Source organism: Molossus molossus, unplaced genomic scaffold (genome assembly GCF_014108415.1).
Source record: "Molossus molossus isolate mMolMol1 unplaced genomic scaffold, mMolMol1.p scaffold_m16_p_4, whole genome shotgun sequence".
NCBI classification, from domain to species: Eukaryota; Metazoa; Chordata; class Mammalia; order Chiroptera; family Molossidae; genus Molossus; species Molossus molossus.
The window spans coordinates 72,798,434-72,820,160 of record NW_023425377.1 but is presented as its reverse complement, the minus strand read 5'-3'; the positions used below and the strand labels follow the sequence as shown (position 1 = coordinate 72,820,160).

Here is a 21,727-nt window from a genome sequence, read left to right as displayed (position 1 = left end):
ACAACCATGCGTGGCAGATAAAAATCAGAAGGAATACCTTGGTTGTGAAGGTCCTCCCTGAGGAGCAAGGAGTCCCCGCCCCCGCCCCCCCCCCCCAACTCAGGGTTCCAGTGCCAGGAAGAGAAGTCCCCATAACTTTTGGCTGTAAAAACCAGTGAGAATTGAGGCAGAGGTTTCTGGAGTCCCAGACAGCTCCTCTTAAAGGGCCCACACACAAACTTACTTAGACTCACTCCCTCTGAGATCCAGTTCAGGGGCAGCAGCTCAAAAGACATCAGAGACATACAAGGAGGAACTGAATTGTTTGGCATCAAGGAGAAAGCTGGAGGGGCAGCTTTCTCCTGGACAGAATGCTGGTGGGGGCCACTGTTCTTTGGTGAGCCCTATCCCATGGGGCTGGCAGACAGGCATCATATCTGGGACTCCAACAACCTGGCTCACACTGTTTACCCCAATCTGGTGATTCCCTGAGGCCCTGCCCCACCCAAATTTTACTAAAAGTAAATGTACACAAAAACTCCATGCTTTTGTCTGTCTCTTCACACAAGTGGTTCCAAATCTAGTCTAAACCTATTTATCACATGCATTCAAGTTTCATGGACATTCAGCTCTGGTGATGTGTAACATGGAACCATAAAGGCAACAGATTGTGGAAAATGTACTTCACAACATTCCTCACGTTGATATAACAGTCAGGAACTGTCATCTCCAACTTTACATTTTATTGTCCTAACAGGTATTTTCTTCTTAATGTAAAATTCATAGTTCAAAAAGCCAGCCAAAGCAATGACAAAAAGCAAAGGAACAAGATGCAAAAAATTCACATAAACTCTACTCTACAATAAACTGCATATAGATAGATATATGGCAAATATTTATTGACCAAAATAATACTCAATGTCAAGTGTAATTGAAAAATTAAAAAAACATGTATTGACAAGAAAATCGAGTAAGGTGCTTCAGGCTAATGAAAAGGCACTTTTCTGTTAAGGTAGAATATATATGTGGGTGAGGCATGTTCATTCAATACTTGCCACAGGAGGCCAGTAGGACAAAATGAACAAATACCCAAGTCTCACTTTTCAATATTCCTTTCATTACAGAACAGTTACACAATTACATAAAATTTAAACCTACTTGCGTATTAGTAAACCACTTCCATTCACCCATGGATCTAATACACTTTCATATAAAAACACTTTAACTGACTAAAAGGAAAAAAAAAAACTTATTAAATATAGAAACTCTTCCTTAAAGAGTGCCTACAGAATTATATTATGTCAATATTTACTTAGTATACTAAGTGAAACTCTATATCAGAGTATCACTTTAAGAATGAATCAGTCATAACGACCATGGATATCTGACATTTATAGCATTTCTTTCCTGTTGTGAATTTCGGAGTATATGAATTAATTTGCACTGGGCTTTCATATACTAGTTATAGGAATATGATTTCCTTCCAGTGCAGTTTTCAAGCTACTGTGAAAGTATTTGTTAAAATTTAAGTTTGTCCTCAGTGTATGTATTATAGTAGCTGTCTGGTGCACATTCTCCTGTGGTCTCATAGGGATGTAAGGCAAAATGAAGGTTTTTCTCCATTTACATTCAATAGATTTCTCTCCACTTTGAGTTTTTTTCATGGCCTTCCCAAGGAAATGGGACAGCTGAAGGCATTTCCACATTCTTTATTCTTATATGCTCTCTCCATATGCATTCTTACCTGTCCATGAAAGGCGCCCCCAATATCCTTATATTCATAGAAATTCTCTTAGGCATGAGTTCTTTCATGATTTTGTAAAGAACTAGGATTACCAAAGGCTTTCCCCCAATGTTTACATTGACAGGACTTCTCTTACCTTGCTAGGGTCCGTCTCCAATCTGGATTATTACAATCCTATCTGGATTATTATTATAATAATTGCATGATTGTAAGATAAAAGCATTCTTCACATTAACAGAGTTTATCTCTAGAATGTGTTTTCACATGTCTATGAAAACTACTTGGGAAACCGAAGGCTTTACCACATTCCTTACATTCGTAGGGCTTTTCTCCACTGTGTGTTCTTTCGTGAGCTCGAGAGTACATGGGACAGCTGAAAGCTTTGCCACATTGCTTACACTGATACGGTTTCTCTCTACTATGAGTGTTTTTGTGAATTTGAAAGTATCTAAGACAACTATAGGCTTTCCCACATTGCTTACATTCATAGGGTTTCTCCCCGGTATGAGATCTTTCATGATTTTTAAGGGAAGAGGTATGACGGAAAGCTCTACCACATTCCTTACATTCATGAGGCCTTTTCCCATCATGAGTTCTTTTATGTTTTCCAAGATATCTGAGGCAACTGAAGGCTTTACCACATTCCTCACATTCGTAGGGCTTTTCTCCACTGTGTGTTCTTTCATGTATTCGAGAGGACTTGGGACAACTGAAAGCTTTGCCACATTGTTTACAATGGAATGGCTTTGCTCCACTATGAGTGTTTTTGTGAATTTGAACATATCTGGGACAACTATAGGCTTTCCCACATTGCTTACATTCATAGGGTTTCTCCCCGGTATGAGATCTTTCATGATTTCTGAGGGAAAAGGGATAACGGAAAGCTTTCCCACATTTCTTACATTCATGAGGCTTCTTTCCATCATGAGTTCTTTTATGTTTTCCAAGATATCTGAGGCAACTGAAGGCTTTACCACATTCCTCACATCCATAAGGCTTTTCTCCACTGTGTATTGTTTCATGACGTCGAAAGGTTTTTGAACAACTGAAATCTTTTCCACACTCCTTACATTTAAAAGGTCCATCTCTAGTGTGCTTGATCACGTGTCTTTGAAATATGGTGAGGGAACTCAAGGCTTTCCCACATTTCTTACATTCATAGGGTTTCTCTCGACTATGAGTTCTTGCATGTCTACATAAGTAACTTAAATAGCTGAAAGCTTTACCACACTCTGCACATTCATAGGGCTTTTCTCCACTCTGTTTCCTTCCATGTATTTGAGCATATTGGTATTGCTTGGAAGTTTCCCCACATTCCTTAGATTTATTAGGCTTCTCTTCATATTCCTGACACTGGTCTGGTTGGGGTCCAGTGTGAGAGCTCATGTGGTTATTAAAGGATAAATAGTGCATGAAGACTTGTCTACACAACTTGGATGTAGGTTGTTTTATTTCAGTAGGAGATTTATTTTCATTATGATTTGGAATCTGGTTGAAGATTTCTCTACATTGACTAGCATCCTTCCTTTTACAGAGTCTCTCTACCATATGATTGCTGTAAAAATCAGAAGCAAATTATTAATACTTTATTAATGATTTAATATTTATTAACAGTACAACAATGACATTTTCACCATTTTCAAGGAAAGTGTGGGGTTTCTGTACATTCTGATTGTTTGAAAGTGGATATCTTAAAAGCTCTGAGATGGGGCTCGATATTACATATTATGAAACAGTAATAATCATTAATGGAGTTTCTGTATACTGTTTCCAAGTGTACTCATTTTTATACACTAAACATCTAGGTCACATTAAAGAAAAATACTTTGATGAGGTTATCCTAAGAATCAATACAGTTGAAGCTAGACTGATATGATTGGTTTGCCTGTGTTTTAAATTTGATGACATTAAGATTCTCTTGTGGGACACTGCTTTCTCATGTCAGCATGACTCACCTAAGATTCGTCCCATGGTTTTCATACTGATCTTCACTGTCATGGTCTTCCCATTTGTCTTCTAAAATACATGCTAGAAAAGAGCATCATAAAGTATTAAATAATATAGAAAATGGTTATTTTTCAGGTCCATGATGAGCTGTGATCATGCCCAGTTTAATTATCAATGTTTCCCTTCCCACATTTCAGTTCTTGAAACAGCACTGATGAGCAAGCAGCACACGGTTTCTAATGGACTAAATGAATGAGTAAGAAGTTGTCATTACTACCTATTGATGCCAGGTTCCAGAAGGTTTCCTGCATCACCTCTCTGTAGAGTTTCTTCTGGGTTGGATCCAGGAAAGCCCACTCCTCCATGGTGAACTCCACATTAACATCCTCCAAGGCCACGGAGTCCTGCAACATCCCACATGTGGATGCAGGAGGCTGGGTGAGACAGACAGCACTGGGATCTCTACATAATTCATAACAAGTTCACACAGGACACATGGTCCCCAACATTCATTCTATGACTTGGTTGTTGAACTATTATTTATTGGCCACACTCACTTCCTCATGAACACAAGGAATTTATTGCTATGTTTTTATTGTTATCATGTCAAGCCTTCATTGCTCTCTAATGTCAGGGTACAGAGCACTTTGTAAAAACTCTATGCAAATAAAAAATGTTTGTATTTTAAGTACATCAATTCCATGTGAGAAAACTCATCTCCTTTAAAATAATCAAAAGATGCAGCACTCCATGAAGCACACTGTCATATCTGCATAAAGTTTTAATGACTATGCATAAAATAAAGACCTGGATGCTTTTTCTTCTGTTCTTATCACTAAACACGAGAAGCCGGGAGCTCTGTGGAAATCAACTTGTAACAAAATGCAGCTGGCCATATTGTCCTGAAGTACTCCAGATTATTACATGTAGTCAGATCCACCTGGCTGAATGAAAATATTCCTGTGAAGGAGAATGAAATATACTTTGTTTATGTAATATTTATGACTGATGCAGTTTGATCGTCTTTTGTCTGTCCTATTTCATGGAGCTAGGAAGTTATTAGAGTTAGAGATCAGGTGTGAAGAAGGCAGGATAACTTAGACCTCTACAAAAGTCCTATACTCACAAGCCTCATGGCTCCTTCATGCCAATTTTTAGGACACACAGACACATATATTGAAATGTTAAGACAAAAAGAAGTCTTTCAGGCAGAATTGTTAACTCTGTAACTTAGGCCTCGACCTTAAGGAACAATTTAAGACTTGGCATGTTGGCCTGGCCAGTGTGGTTCAGTGGTTGAGCTTCAACCCATGTACCAAAATGTCTCTAGTTCAATTCCTGGTCAGGGCACATGCCCAGGTTGTGGGCCCGATCCCCAGTGAGGGGTGTGCAGGAGGCAGCCAATCGATGTTCTCTCTCATCGATGTTTCTCTCTCTCCCCCTCTCCCTTCCCCTTTCTCTAAAATCAATAATAATATAAAAAAAAAAATGGGTAAATGATCTGGATAGATACTTCTCCAAAGAGGACATACAGATGACCAATAGACATATGAAAAGATGCTCTATGTACTAGTCATCAGAGAAATGCGAATTAAAACCATTTTGAAAAATCACCTCATACCTGGCAGAATGGCTATTATTAATAAATCCACAAATGAGAAGTGTCAGTATGGGGTTTCCTCAAAAATTAAAAATGGAACTACCCCATGGCCCAGCAATTCCACTTGTGGAAATATATCAGAAGAAATCCAAAACACTAATTCAAAAGCGTAAATGCACCTCTATGTTCATTGTAGCATTATTTACTATAGCCAAGATTTGGACCTGGAGAGTATAATGCTAAGTGAAATAAGCCAGTCAGAGAAAGACAAGTACCATATGATTTCACTTATATGTGGAATCTAATGAACAAAATAAACTAACAAAGTAGAAACAGACTCATAGAGACAGAAAACAGACAGAGCTGTCAGAGGGGAGGGGAATGTGGGACTGGGTCAAAAAGGGGACGGGATTAAGCAAAACAAACAAAAACAAACAAATTCATAGACTCAGACAACAGTATGGTGATTACCAGAGGGAAAAGGAGGGGGGGTGAGGAGGAACAAGAGGGTAAAGGGAGGATAAATGGCGATGGAAGGAGACTTTGGGTGGTGAACACACAATACAATATATAGATGATGTATTTTAGAATTGTACACTTGAAACCCATATAATTTTATTAACGAATGTCATCTCAATAAATTAAAATTTTTTTTTCAATTAAAAAGAAAACACATAAAGACTTCTACAGTGATTTTCTCTAAAAACTTGATGCCACTCTAGAGGCTCTTCTCCCAGCTTGTCTCAGTTCTGAGCTCCCATGTGAGTTACAGCAGCAGGTCAGTCTCTCCCAGGCACAGGTCTTCCTCAACAGCATAAGTCCCCTAAATGCTGGTTCCAGAAAGAGATCAAGAACCCATTGATGTCTCTGTGTAGGGAACAGAGAAAAGGCTCCTACTCACCAATTCGGATTAAAAAAAAAAAAAAAAAAAACAACCCACAAAAAAAGGAAAAACGTTGATCTATTCAGCAGAGCAACAACAAAGTAGGAAAACCTCTCTTGTCTTTGATCCAGGGAGAGTAAGATAAGCTGTCTGGTTCAGCCATAATGATTTTTTTTTTTTTTATCCTCACCCGAGGCCATTTTTCTATTTTTGTTCAGATAGAGTGGGAGGGAGAGAGAGGAAGAGAGGGAGAGAGAGAAACATTGACGTAAAAGGGACACATCGAGTGGCTGCCTCCTGCACAACCCCAACTGGGGCCGGGGACAAACTGCAACCGAGATACGTGCCCTTAGCGGAAACCGAACCCAGGTCTCTCTGGACCGTGGGCCGACACTCTAACCGCTGAACCAAACCGACCAGGGTAGCCCCAGTGATTTTTTCTATAGAGGATCTAAAGTGCTTGTCCACAACAAAGTGCATAACAAAGTACCTTGTGTGTAAATAAGCGTGCACATTAGCAGGCCCGTGCTTATCCTTAGAAAGGCTTGCTCACAAAGTTCACTTTTCGCTGGTATCTGGGTACGGGATTTGGGAATGAACCCATCAACCTAACATATAGAAGTACCTCAGTTTGCCTAAAGCATTTATGCATACAATATGGTATATAGCAAGCTCATGTTTTCCTTCTTAGATGCTGTAATTTTGTTACATGTTCAGCAGACCATGCCCATGTGATCAGCACCCCCAAAACTCTGCTGAGCTTATTGAGTCTCTGCTGAGCTTCCATAGTAGACAATAATTGACACCTGTTCTCACTTCTTGCTTGGAGAACTGAGCCCATCCTATGTGGTTAACTCAGAGACAACATTTGGAAGCTTGCTCCTGGCTTCCTCCAAATCAAATTTCATTCAGTATTAAATAATACTAAGACAGGATATTTAATGACCCTCATGGGAAAGTTAAAATTATTGGGCGATGTCAAAGTAGAAGGAAATAAGTGAAAAGAAATGTGTCGCTCAGATGTCATCTTTCCCAAATAATACCTATATCAAAACTCATAAATCCCCAAACCAGACTCCTTCTGAGTCAACAAAGCTAACCTTCAAAACTAATAGAGGAACAAATGTTCAATGTGGACAGAGTCTTCTAAAGAACAAAGTGGGCCCTGGCTGGTAGCTCAGCTGACTAGAGCATCATTCTGATACGTCAAAGTTGTGGGTTCAATCCCTAGTCAGGGCACATACAAGAATAAACCAATGAATGTGAAAATAATTGGAACAACATATCCATGTTTCTCTTTCTACGTGCCTTTTTCTCTCTCTCTCTAAAAAAAAAAGGAACATATCGGTAGTCTACCTAACATACACAAAATATTTTAAAGCTATAGTATTGCAGGCAGTACAGTAGTGAGAAAAACAGACCAAGAAAAAGAAAAAGTGTCTTCCATGGGCTAACATATCAGGTGATCAAAGACATGTGAAGATGGTGCCACTCATTGGTTGGTGCTACGATATCTGCTTTGTATGTGATGAGTTATGATGATTCTCGGGTCCGTTCCATTATCAGAGACATTCCCATTAAGACGTGAAAAGCAGCATCTCTGCCTGAACTCCATCATATACAAATGAGGTGCTGTTGTCTTTAAAAGTCTATGAACGCCCACTGCTTTTCATTCAAAATCCTAAGAAGCTCCTCAGAAAGCCTAGGGGGTCTGGGAACTGGGGGGCCTCATTCATGCAGCTCCATTGCATCTCACAAGAGACTGAGAAATGAGAAGACAACCCTCTCCTACAGGTACGCTAGCCCAGAGGACCCAGGTTTAGCTCCATCATGTCTCAGGGGATCTTGGTAGCTGTAATGAGCCTCTGGGTTGCTGTTTCCAGGTCTCAAGTCAAAAGGGATTGCTGGCTAGGTGGTCACATGCTCAGGGCTCTCTACTTTCAGGATGGCTTTGTAAATAGAGGGAATTGCAGCTCTAATGTAGTGTGGGGCCTAGGGCAGGTTCTTATATCAAAGCCTATGGACACCTTAAGGCCATGATTGGTAAGACCAGGTGGCAAGAGAGGAAGGAGGCCACTGAAGCCTCTGTAGTAAAGAATTCTCTGAGGTCACCAACAAAAATCCCAGTTGTGTGGCAACTTGAAGAGAGTCTTCAGCCTTTGCTATAGGAGTGCCCATTCGAGGTGAGCTAATTTGCAAGTAACAGCATTAATGGGTTCAAGCAAAATTTGTAAACAAATTGGAACAACAACAAAGAAACCAGTAGGTTTTGTACATGCTGATGGGGACAACAGCTATTTCTTCTAGTCAGGGATGAAGTGAGTCTCAAATTATCAAATAATATCCAAAGTTGTAACAAAGTTGACAGGGCCTCATCGTCCTTCCACTTTTGCCAGCTCCTTTTTTCAATATTTGCGTGTCCTATATGTCCTCAGAGGACACATTCCGTGTAATGTGCCTGTGTTCTTGGAGAAACCACATGCAGTTAAGACCTTGCCTGCAATGATTGGGGGTGGGAGTGGGGGCAAAGCTGCTGAAGTTCCAGGAGGATAACCAAGTCAAGGTGTATCATCTCCCTTCAGAGGTGAAGAACGAGTGCAGCTGATAGCCTGTTAAAATAGACACTGAGCAGAGCAGACTTAGTGTCAGGGACAGCAGGATATTTACCAGTTGCTGAGTGGATGGTGTCAGTAATTTCCATAATGTTGGGGACTGGGAATAGAGGTCTGTTTGGTATGACCACAGCCTCAAGTTTACAGGACTTCACAGTCAGCTGTGATCCATTCTATTCTGGTTTAAGAACAAGCTGTTCAAAGGAGAAGCATTGGGGGAAATTACCCCTTCACTAACTAGGTGTTGTATACAGTTTTCAGTCCCTCAAGTACCTGAGTCACTTACACTGGCCACACGAACTCATTTATCTGGAGAGTTAGGTCCATGGGGTCCCACTTTGTGAAACCAATTTGTACATGAAAAATAGTTCATTTAATTTTAATTCATGAATCTTTGGTTCAGAGCTTCCCTCTTCAGTATGGAATATTTTAGAACAGCAGGTATTATGATGATGGAGAATTTAAGCAAGACCAGAATTCTGCTAATTAAAGAGAAACATTGTCCTATTCATTCGCTATGTTATATTCATTTAGCACCACCTAAGATCACCAGTGGTACCTGGCTTAAATTTAGTGGGATCCCAGGTGTCACTGTAATTGGAGACCTGGTACTGAAACTGCATGAAGGCTTGTGAGTAAGAGCATTATGGAGATGGCAACGGTGATTCAGAACCTGTGTTGGAGAGGCCCCAGCGCCAAGCAGTGTACTTTTGTTTTGTTGTAAATTTTTAAATTTAGTTTGGATTTTCAATTGGTTCAAATTCTGGATATTTGTTCCTTTTCTTTTTTCTTTCTTTCTTTTGGTGGTCGTGGTGTAGCTCCATTCCTTTTGTCTTTCCATTTTGAGTTTCTGTTCACTGGATATACTTCGGGGAGGGTGTCCTCTTTACCCTGGTACTTACATAGTTTTTCCTCAGAGGGCCTCAAATCAGAGCCATCAGGGCTAGGAGCCTCCCCAGGACAAGTGGTTGCTTTATAAGTTTTAAAGACCCTGGAGTGAAGTCAGGTTTGAACTAATCCCTTGGCTGTGCCACAGTGAGGCCACGGGTGGCTTCCTTGCCCCCAGGGTCAGGATTGGTGTTGCAGTAGACACAGCGGTAGCAGCAGCAGAGGTACTGAAGGGTCCCGAAGAGCCCTCTGGTATTAGGGGTGGACTGGCTGCCTTTCCTGCTCTTCTCTTTCTCTCTTTTTAAATAACTGCCCGTTCAGAAGCGACCACCTGATTGGCCTACCTCTTGCACAGGGTGTAGTCACCCTCTTCCACCGCCATCCCTGGGGTAATTCGGGGCCAACCCAGCCTGTCTCAGCTTCACTCCAACACACAGATACATCCTGGCAAAGGCATTCACCCAGGACCGCTTCAAAGGCGGCCCCACCACCATACTCTGTCTGCCAGTTGCCTAGAAATGTAGACACTGCCTCTCTGGTACACAGAAGTGAGGCTTGGTGGGCTCGGCGATGTCACGTGGGGCAGCACAGCTCACAGCACCAGCTCCGGGCACCCAGGAACCACAGTGAGCAAGTCTGAGAAACAGTGGACAGACCCACAGGGGTGGTCGCATTAGGATGTGCTGTTCATGGCAGCAAGGTCAAAGTGTTTTGGTCACCTGCAGAGGTGTGGATGAGAGTGATGTTGGTGTGTCACACCCCTCACACCTGAACCAAGAGAGTAAGAAAAGGCTTATGACTCACAGAGGTCTCAAAGGAGGGCGGGGCTGGCCTCTGGAGCAGCTGGGAAAAGGCTTCAGAGCCAGAAGTGTGGTTATGGGGGGGTTGGAAGATGGGTTCTGGACAAGAATCCTGCACACAGGTAGGGCTTTTGTGGCTGGAATCAACTGCTGCTCTAGAGGAGAGAGGCCCAGGCTTTCTTACCAGCTTCTCTGTGTGGGCCGTAGGGACAAGGGAGGAGTGAGGCTCAAGGTGTCAGAAGTCAAACAAAAAAATGCAGACTCCAACTGCTTATTACAAGTACAACTGTAGGAAAGAAAAACCCTGTGGCGCTCACGCACTGCTGAGCAGTCGGTTCCCTGGGTGGGCTGTAGAGGTCTGGGCAGACTTTGGGGGTATTAGTGACTAAGTTGTGTGGCTGTGGGGCAGGGGCCACTCCCCTGCTTCGTGAACTTGACTGCTGCTTCCCCTGGCTCCAGGCAACCCCACCCTAAAAACTCCTGGTGGCTCCGCCCTGCTGAGGTCTGGGCAGAATCCAGGACAGACCGAGATTTGTGGCTCAGGGGTGAGGGACTGTCCACTCACCTTCACCCAAGGCTGAGGGACACCTCCCCATCAAGGGAGGTCCCCTAGCCTCACCCTCCCAACTCTAGGTGGCTCTGCCCTGCTGAGTTTTGGCTTCTGGCAGAACCTGGGCCAGACTTGAGTTGTGTGGCTCTAGGACAAAGGGCCATTTTCCCCTCCCATGCATGACAGTTACAGAGCCCTCCCTGCACAGGGCCAAATCTTGGTCTGTTTGGGCTGATAAACTCTGCTGGGCTCATCCTGAGGACCTCCTGAGACCCCACCCCACCACAAAGGTGTGAGCATCCAGAGGGTGGCAGCTAGACTTGGCATGCACTGGGTCATTTGCTAAAAATGATTAAAATGCATTTGGGGGTGGAGGGACCAGTATTCTGTGGGCAGTGAGTCTTAAGTTAGACTTTTCTATCTCACAGATTTATTTAAAATAAACACAAAAATTTACATTCTTTATTTTTTAACTTTTGTACTTAGAAAATTATTCTAGGATTTAATGTCTTTAAATAATAACAGGTACAGAAATGTAAACCATACAAAATAAGACTTTTCAAAATCTGTTGCTAACTATGATGATGTGCATCTAGATTGTCCTTCCTCTATGTCTCACACCAGGGTATTTTCAGGAATAAGTACCTAAATAGGGGTTTGAATTTAGATCCTCAAATATGTTGAATTTTCAGAGAGTTACATAAGCTTTTAATAGTTGTCCTCACATCAATTAAAATAAAAATTCAATCATATTAGCACTTTAAATTTCAGTGTTCTCTAGAGACATGCCCATTCACAAACTGATCTAAAAATAAAAATGCGCCTGAAAACTTAAATACATTTATCTCACATCTTGAGTTTCTCTTGTCTAAAAGGAAAGAAATTCTATTTGCTTTCACAATTTCCTTGCTTCACTCACCTTGTCTCTCTCTCTTTTTCTATCTTGTATCAATCAACTGCCATTTTCAGAACCCAAGTGCTCAGGGAAACTAGACCCAAAGGGCTGCACTATTCAGTGGATAAAGGATTCAAAGGAAAGAAACACAAGTATTGGAATCCGCTCAGATGAGCAGCCTGCTTCCCACAGGACAGAAGGAAAGACCCTTTCAGAAGGTTCCACATTCTAGACTCTAGGGTGAGACAGAATCCCTGGAGTGGGACAGTCCTTGGGGAAGAAGGGGAGGGACACCTGAGCAGCCCCAGGAATGAAGTCTGGGAGCTCCAACACCCTCCTCTCCTGGGGAAGAATGGAAATGTGGTGGGCAGTTCGAGCAAGGACAGTGAATGGGCCAGGTACAGAAGGTTACCAGGGTGAAAAGCCGGGTTGCCTAGCAACAGACAACTGTAGGGAGGAACTTCATCCCCAGGTTGACCTTTCCGTTCCTAGCATATCATTGGTCATGCAGTTGGGAAGCCCTGACCTTTTCCTTCCTAGAGATAATATTTAGGCCTCACTTGTATTTCAGCTCCAGGCCCAGAAATGCAGCAAAACCAGACAAGTGATGCCAAGGCTGACCTCAGGACCAGCTGCATTGAATAATGACCCCCTGTCTGTCGGGGACCAATCAATCAGTGGAGACCCTGACCCTGAAAAGACACTCCTGGAAAGATGCTTAATATTCTATTGAGGTCTTCCTCTGGGTCTTCTAAAATCTCCACCCCTAAAACCCTTAGGGCAGAAGACCCAGCTAGTTCTCCTTCCTGGAAGCAAGGCAACGGCCTTTTCCCTTCTCCTCCACTCCCTCTCCCTCTAGGGAATACAATCGTAAGGCATTTTGCTATCTCAATAACAAAATCCACAAGAATCTGTTGCAGTGCAAAAAAAAAAGTTATTTATTGTTTCTGTGGCAAGATATTTTAATAAACTATTGATGATACTTCAACACTAACAGTCTAAGTCCTGAAAATCCAATTGACTCACTCAAAATAAAAGAATAGACCTTTTAATATTCCTACCCACGCCCGGCCAGTGTGGCTCAGTGGATTGAGTGTCATTGAATGGAGTAGAGGTCCCGATTCAATTCCCAATCAGGGCACATGCCCGGGTTTTGGCTTGATTCTTAGTAGAGGGCATGCAGGAGGCAGCCAATTGATGTTTTTCTCTCACATGGATGTTTCTATCTGTTCCTTCCTCTCTCTCTAAAAAAAAAAAAAAAAAAAAATCAATAAAAACATATTAAAAAATATATTTCTACCCATACTGGGAAGAAAAAAGGGAAAGAATATTTAATACATGCAATGTAACAATGAAATGTTTTATTTCTCTGAAAGTCACCTGTCTCTGGCATCTTTGAAAATATTTTATACTGTTTTTTTGAGTTGCAGTTATTAAATTAATTTTTATTCATTGAAAACCTGAGACTGAAATAAAGTGATAAATGTTTAAAGGTGACAAATTTTGGGGAGAGCCAGCACTGATCTACAACACCCAGGAAAGTTACCCAAGGAGAACCTTCACCCAAAGGACTTCCTATAGCATGTCTGTGCCCGATCCTGAAAAGAGAGGCACAAGTATTTTATGCAAATTAGTTCCAGGTGGTTATTAGCTATTGTTTTCACATATAAAATATCCAGACACATACAAAATAAACCTTTTAAAAACAGCCATTCATTGACTGTGGGAAAATAATAAACAATTAAAATATTGAGTCTTTTATTTTTAAAAAAGGAAAGGTCCACAAGATCACTTGTGCTAAGTCACATCACCAACCCCCAATTTAATACAGTCATGAGCCACACAACAATGTATGATCAATAGCAGACTACATATGAGATGGTGGTCCTAAAGGACTATAATGTGCCCCGGCCAGTTTGGCTCAGCTGTTAGAGTGGGGGAAGGCAGGAGGGTTTTAGGTTTGATCCCTGGCCTGGTTGGGGCCGTGCAGGAGGCAACCAATCAATGTTTCTCTCTCACAAGATAATTTTTTTTTTTTAATCCTCACCTGAGGACATTTTTCCATTTTTTGTTCAGATAGAGTGGGAAGGAAAGAGAGGAAGAGAGAGAGAGGAAGAGAGAGAGAGAGAAACATCAACATGAAAGGGACACATTGAGTGGCTGCCACCCGCACGACCAACCAGGGCCGCGGACAAACTGCAACCGAGGTACGTGCCCTTAGCGGGAACCGAACCCAGGTCTCTCTGGACCACAGGCCAATACTCTAACCGCTGAGCCAAACCGGCCAAGGCAACAATAAAGATAATTTTTAAAAAGGTTATAATGATTTGAAAAATTCCTATCACCTAGTGATGTCATATCCATCATAACATCATAGGGCAATGCATTACTCAGATGTTTATACTGATACTGGTGTAAACAAGCTTACTATGCTGCCAGTCCTACAAAAAATATAGCACATTCATTTACATTCAGTACATATTATGATAATAAACGACAATGTTATTGGTTTATGTATTTACTTACTATACATTTTATCTGTATTGTAAAGTGTACTCTTTCTATTTAGTAAAAAAGATTGCTGTGAAACAGGATTCTGTTTTAGGCAGGCAGCAGCCTCATAGATCTTGTGTTTACTGTCTTTTGATTGCATCATTTTCTCCCGTGCCTGATTGAATCTTTTCTTTTATAAATTTCATGGCCTAAGTGTACAATGTTGTAAAGTCAACAGCAGTGTACAGCAATGTCCTAGGCCTTCATATTCACACACCAATCACTGACTCATGTAGAGAGACCTCTAGTCCTGCAAGCTCCATTCAGGGTAAGTGCCCTACACAGGGGCACCATTTTTTTTCTTGTACACCATATTTTTTCTGTACATTTTCTATGTTTAGATTAACAAATACTACCATTGCATTACAATCCCCTACAGAATACCATACAGTAACATGTTGTACAGGTTTGTAGCCTAGGAGCAATAGGCTCTAACATATAGCTTAGGTGTGTAGTAAGCTACACTACGTGGGTTTTAAAAATAATTTAAAAAATTTTTATTTTATTTTATTATTATTATTTTTTTAATCCTCATCCAAAGATACTTTTACATTTATCTTCAGACAGAGTGGGAGGGGTAGAGACAGAGAGAGAGAGAGAAATAGAGAGATAGAGAGAGAGAGAGAAAGAAACATCCGTGTGAGAGAGACACATCGACTGGTTGCCACACGTGACCCCAACTGGGGTGGGGACAAACTGCAACCGAGGTCCCTGCCTTTGGCCAGAACCAAACCCGGACTCTTTGGTCCACAGGCTGATGCTCTAACCGCTAAGCCAAACCGGCTTGAGCTTAAAAAATAAGTTTTTAAAAAATGTATTGATTTGAAAAAGAAAGAGAGAAACATCTGTTTGTTGTTCCACTCGTTTTTATATTCCTTGGTTGATCCTTCTATGTGCCTTGACCAGCGAGCTAATCTGCAACCTTAGCGTATCAGGACGATGCTCTAACCAACTGAGCTACCCCTCCAGGGCTACATTCTGCAGGTTTGTGAAGTGAACTCAAAACAACAAAACTGCCTAAGGATGTACTCCCCAGGTTCAGGGGTGCATGCCAGTATTTAACTGCATTTCCAACCTCTCCCAGGAAGAAAACGTTAAATCAATCACTCTGGAATTTCCTGATCAACACTAATCTGCCTAATAAGGCTCCTGCTGTTCCTTCTCCTAAGGAAAGGTGATCTTGTCTGAAAAAAACCTTTTTTTTTTCTTTAGAAAAACTTTTTTTTTTTCTTTATTTAGTTTAGAGAGAGAGGAAGGGAGAGGGAGAAAGAGAGAAACATCAATGAGAGAGAACATCGATTGGCTGCCTCCTGCATGCCTCCCACTGCGGATTTGGCCCACAACCTGGGCATGTGTCCTGACTGGGAATCCAACCGGTGACCTCTTGGTGCATGGGTCAACACTTAACCACTGAGCCACATCAGGTGGGCACCCTTTCCTTTCTTAATAACCTCTTAATCCCCCTGTATTTCTGCCTGTAAACGCCTTCCATTTTGCACAGCTCCTCTGAGATTCTCTGTATTAGATGGGATGCTGCCGGATTGGTGAATTAAATCTTCAAATTTACTCACTTGAATTTTTTTTTTTTTTTTTAACAAAATCAAATAGTTGACAGAGATGCCCTGACTCAAAGGGAAGATGGCGTTTGGGATTCGGGGGAGAGCTGGAAACGCAGGCATCTGTCGGAGCGCTAGGCCTGGGGGACAGGTGGTGGATTTGAGACCCTGCTCCACAAACAAGAAAACTCAGGAGAACACGGGTTCCCTCTGGGGAGAAAAAAAGGGACAGGGGACTCCAAAGAGCACAGCTCCTTCCATGCACGCACCCCGGGGACACGGTCATGACTGTCCCCAAAGACCCTCCCGTGGTCGCCGCACCGACTGGGGAGACGCGGGAACGGGGTGCAGAGCTGCGCAGACACGCTCCGGGCCGAAGTCCTCGCGCGCAGGGACGGACTGGACGCCCCGGTCACGGCTGGCGGTGCAGCCCCCACACCGCGAGCCCGAGGGACTGAGGAGTGAGCGGAGCCCCCGGGGGCCTTGAGGCGGCCGACTCCGGACTGACCGCGGAGACGTCCCGCCAGGGCGGCTGGAGCAGCCCCTCCTCCCCGTCTGCTCCCGGCCGCACACTCACCATTTCTAGGTTTCCTGGTTCCCTGAGTCCGTCCAGAACACCCACGGCTGGTACAGATCACAGCTGGACAGGTGAGGGCGGAGTAACACGGGGCTTTAAGGGCAGGGCAGTGCCACCCGCCTCGCAGCTGGAGCGAGCTGGACATCCGGGTGGTTGCAGAGCATAGCCCCACCCACCTGCCACACCAGAGGCCCACCCATCTGACCCCCTGCTCTTGATGTGGCAGACACTTCGCAAAACATCGCCCCCTAGTGCCTGAGTTACACAGGCCTGAGCCCAACGCAGCCAGAACTCCTCCAGTACAGGGACATTGGCATTGAAACCTAGTCCTGAAAGTCCACCAGGGAATTGCGATCCTTCCTTGCAAACACAGACACTAAGGCACCTCACTTTATGTAGTAATGAATTTGACTCCATTTTGGTCTTCGTTGACAACTGGAATCTGACCTGTGGATTTGCCAAAAAGGTGCACAGGCTCAGGTACCAGGGATACCTTGGGACGCTATCCTTATGGAACTTCAGTCAGATTCAGAAAAAGAGCATTGAAACCAAAAACAAGGCATCATTTAAAAAAACGTGACTTCTGGGTATTTAGAATGGTTAACTTTAGAAAATACTCCTGATATGAAAAAATTGCAGTGCCATGAAAAATACAAACAGGTGGTTAAGTTTTCTCATTGGTGATTCAATCACTCTCTGAGGTCATGAGCCACCCCTTACTTGTGGCTACACTGTTTAATCCACCAGTAATGAGACATCAGAAATCTGGGTTTCAGCTCATTAATAATCCCCCTGATTGGCAAACCTGTGATACTAGCATAACATTCATTCTGACAACGATGGAATCACTCCCGGCCAGGCATCCTCTCCATACAGTATGCACAGATACTGTTTCTGACCACTGCCTCTCTCCATTCCCTGAGGAAATGCTCACCTTTAGTATCATCTGAGACACAACCCCACCCAAACTGCAGCAATAATTCCATCATGCCTGGGGACACAGAAGAACCCCTGGAGGCCATCTGACACAGGGAGCCTGAGGGGCAGAGCCAAAGAACCATAGTGATCTCAGTGGAAAGAGAAAAGGAGGGCACATGCTTGAACCAGCACTTATTATACAAGGTGGACCACCTCGGGGAGTAGCATCATCATCAGTCCATTCACTGTAGGAAGAAGTCTGGATATTCAGCATAAAGAATTGAGAGATGGAGAATATATTTCCAATTCATTATCTTTTTTTTTCTTTCCATAATCTTCCTTTTAATAGCTATCTGGAAAACAATAGCCTTGAAGCAGTTTTTCTAGTAATCATTTTGATTTCCCCAAATCTGGAATATCTCTGGTTTTTTGTTTTGTTTTATCTCTTAACTTCTCATCTCAACCTCAAATAAACGACCCTCTACCAAGAATGTGTGTTCACTGGGGACGATGCATAAGTTTGGTCTCTTCTCTCACACTGCTGAACTGCAGAAACATGCTGCAGGAAGGTTACATTTCATTCCTGCCCTTCCCACCCTACTTTCCTTTACACCTGTAGGAAATGCACAGTTTCGGTGTGGCCCCATCGGGTCAGAAAATGCAGATGTTCCTCCTGCACTGAGGGCCAGGAATTGTCCTGCTTCTCATATGTAATAACTAAAGGGCCAGTTTGTATCTTTGCTGAGGGCACATCATGCTGCTCTCCAAGGTGCTTTAATTACTGTGGTTGTGTTTGGTAAGGGGAGGTGATTCCTGTGACTCCACCATGGCAAACACAGGGACCAGAATATACTTAGAATGTAGCTGCATCCACCTGCACCATGGGAAGCCATGAGGTCTCAAGACTCACCCTACAAGGCGGACTTTTCAGCCAAAGAGCTCCACTGAAAAAGCATAAGGAGCTCCTTGTATGTAGAATGAGATATTCCCCCATGGCCTTGACATACGTCCCTAATGGAATGAGTTACACAAGGTTCAAGCTGCTGGTCTGTTGGAGGAAGTCATTGAGAAGATGTGACTGCTGGTCAACTCATGAGCTGTACCTGGCAATCAGAGGCTCTTTACTCCCAATCCTGTCCTTGTGATGTATGTTCTGCCCACTTTGGAGAACTAAGAGCCATTTCAAGGACACAGAGAACAATGTGTGCTGAGCCCATCTGAACCATGTACATATCCCAGTAAAGGCTTCTAGGTAAACTTTTCAGATTCTGGTGGGCAGTGTGGAGATCTACTCCTCTTGTGGCCACCCAAGACAACCCTGGTATGGAAGATCCTTTGTTTATTAAAACTGCCTTTTACAAATCTGGAGTGGTCTGCCCCTTTCTTTGGTCTCTCCTTGGCCTTCGTGTGTGGGGGCCAGTCTCAGTTTTTACCTGGAGAACTTCCAAGTTGCAATCCAGCATTTCTTGTCTTTGAATGATAATAAGGAAACGACTGATCCTTTTTGTGGTAGAAAGCATGAAGTACCTTTAAATGTCAGAACACCCCCACACACCCTCTTACCCCCCATATATATATATATATATGTATGTGTGTGTATGTGTTTGTACTTAAAAAATTCTTTCTTTATGGTCTAACTGAAATATTGACATAGTATTTGAGGTAGTAGTGGGAGAATCACCCAAATTCTTTTTTTTTTTCTTTATATGAATTTTTATTTATTTTTTTGTTACAGATATTTTACCTTTTTACCCCATTGGCACCCCCCACCCTACCCCCCCTCCACCCTGTCCCCGGCTTAGTTGTCCATGTCCATTGGTCATGCATATATGCATATAAGTTCTGTGGTTTATCTCTTCCCACCCCCCCACCCCCCATCCCCTCTTCTGAGGGATGTCAGTCTGTGCCCTACTTCCATGTGTCTGGGTCTACTGTATTCCTCAGACTGTTATGTTCATCATATTCCGTATATAAGTGAGATCATGTGGTATTTATCTTTTTCTGCTTGGCTTCTTTCACTTAGGATAATACTTTCCAGGTCCCTCCATGTCCTCTCAAAGGATAAGAGATCTTTCTTTCTTACCGCTGCATAGTACTCCATTGTGTATATGTACCACAGCTTTTTTATCCATTCGTCTACTGGTGGACACTTGGGCTGATTCCAGATCTTAGCTATTGTAAATAGTGCTGCTATGAACATGGGGGTACATATATTCTTCCTGATTGGTGTTTCAGGCTTCTTAGGGTATACTCCCAGCAGTGGGATCACTGGGTCAAATGGAAGTTCAATTTTTAATTTTTTGAGGTAGCACCATATTGTTTTCCATAGCGGCTGCACCAGTCTGCATTCCCACCAGCAGTGTATTAGAGTCCCCTTTTCTCCACACCCTCGCCAACACTTGTTGTTTGATGATTTGTTGATGGCGGCCATTTTGACAGGTGTGAGGTGATACCTCATTGTTGTTTTAATTTGCATCTCTCTGATGATTAGTGATGTTGAGCATTTCTTCATATGTCTCTTGGCCATTTGTATGTCCTGTTTGGAGAGGTGTCTATTCAGCTCCTCTGCCCATTTTTTAATTGGGTTCTTTGTCTTCCTTTTGTGGAATTGTATGAGCACTCTATATATATTGGAAATTAACCTCTTATCTGATACATCATTGGCAATGATGTTCTCCCATACAGTGGGTTGCCTTTCCATTTTGATGATTGTTTCTTTTGCTGTGCAGAAGCTTTTTAGTTTGATGTAGTCCCATGTGTTCATTTTCTCCTTTATTTCTGTTGCCTTAGGTGATGTATCAGTGAAAATACTGCTCCGTATGATGTCCGAAATTTTGTTGCCTACATTTTCTTCTAGAATTTTTATGGATTCACGGGTCACATTTAAGTCTTTTATTCATTTTGAGTTTATTTTTGTGTATGGTGTAAGTTGATGGTCTAGTTTCATTTTTTTGCACGTAGCTGTCCAATTTTCCCAGCACCATTTATTAAAAAGGCTGTCCTTACTCCACTGTATGCTCTTGCCGCCTTTGTCAAATATTAATTGAGCGTATTGCCTTGGGTCCATTTCTGGGTTTTCAGTTCTGTTCCACTGGTCTATATGCCTGTTCTTGTGCCAGTACCAGGCTGTTTTGGTTACAGTCGCTTTGTAGTATAACCTGATATCTGGTATTGTGATCCCACCTACTTTGTTCTTCTTTTTCAAGATTGCTGTGGCTATTCGGGTTTTTTTTTGGTTCCATATGAACTTTTGAAGTATTTGTTCTAGTTCTATGAAATATGTCGTTGGTATTTTGATGGGGATTGCATTGAATCTATAGATTGCTTTGGGTAGTATGGACATTTTAATGATGTTAATTCTTCCAATCCATGAACAGGGTATGTGCTTCCACTTTTTTATATCTTCCTCTATTTCTTTTTTCAATGACCTGTAGTTTTCTGCAAATAGGTCCTTTACTTCTTTGGTTAAGTTTATTCCTAGGTATCGTAATTTTTTTGGCGCGATGGTAAATGGGATTGTTTTTTTTGTTTCTCTTTCTGTGAGTTCATCATTGATGTACAAGAATGCCGTCGATTTCTTGAACGTTAATTTTGTATCCTGCTACTTTGCCAAATTCATTTATTAAGTCTAATAGATTTTTGATGGAGTCTTTAGGGTTTTCTATGTACAATATCATGTCATCTGCAAATAATGACAGTTTCACTTCCTCCTTTCCAATTTGGATCCCTTTTATTTTTTCTTCATGTCTGATTGCTGTGGCTAAGACTTCCAGTACAATGTTAAATAAGAGTGGCGAAAGGGGACATCCCTGTCTTGTTCCTGTTCTTAATGGAAATGTTTTTAGTTTCTGTCCATTGAGTATGATGTTGGCTGTAGGTCTTTCATATATGGCCTTTATTATGTAGAGATATGATCCCTCTATTCCCACATTGCTGAGCGTTTTTATCAGAAATGGATGCTGGATTTTGTCAAATGCTTTTTCAGCATCTATTGATATGATCATGTGGTTTTTATTCTTCATTTTGTTTATGTGGTGTATCACTTTTATTGATTTGCGAATATTGTACCAGCCTTGCATCCCTGGAATGAATCCCACTTGGTCATGGTGAATAATTTTTTTGATGTATTTCTGGATCCGATTTGCTAATATTTTGTTCAGGATTTTGGCGTCTATGTTCATCAGGGATATTGGCCTGTAGTTTTCTTTCTTCGTAGTGTCCTTTT

The 21,727-nt window shown here is 42.3% G+C and overlaps 1 protein-coding gene across 1 annotated transcript in view; it reads right to left on the bottom strand.

Moving 5' to 3' along the window:
• Nucleotides 1-1,954: 1,954 nt before the first annotated feature.
• Nucleotides 1,955-21,727, bottom strand: part of LOC118643861 (zinc finger protein 709-like) — an 84,660-nt gene continuing 64,887 nt past the window's right edge. Inside the window, exons 2-5 of the mRNA XM_036282217.1 lie at nt 3,948-4,074; nt 3,679-3,751; nt 2,340-3,278; nt 1,955-2,258 (exon numbers count right to left, since the gene is read on the bottom strand). Coding sequence (XP_036138110.1) covers nt 1,955-2,258; nt 2,340-3,278; nt 3,679-3,751; nt 3,948-4,074 — 1,443 coding nt within the window. The remainder of the gene's footprint in view (nt 2,259-2,339; nt 3,279-3,678; nt 3,752-3,947; nt 4,075-21,727) is intronic.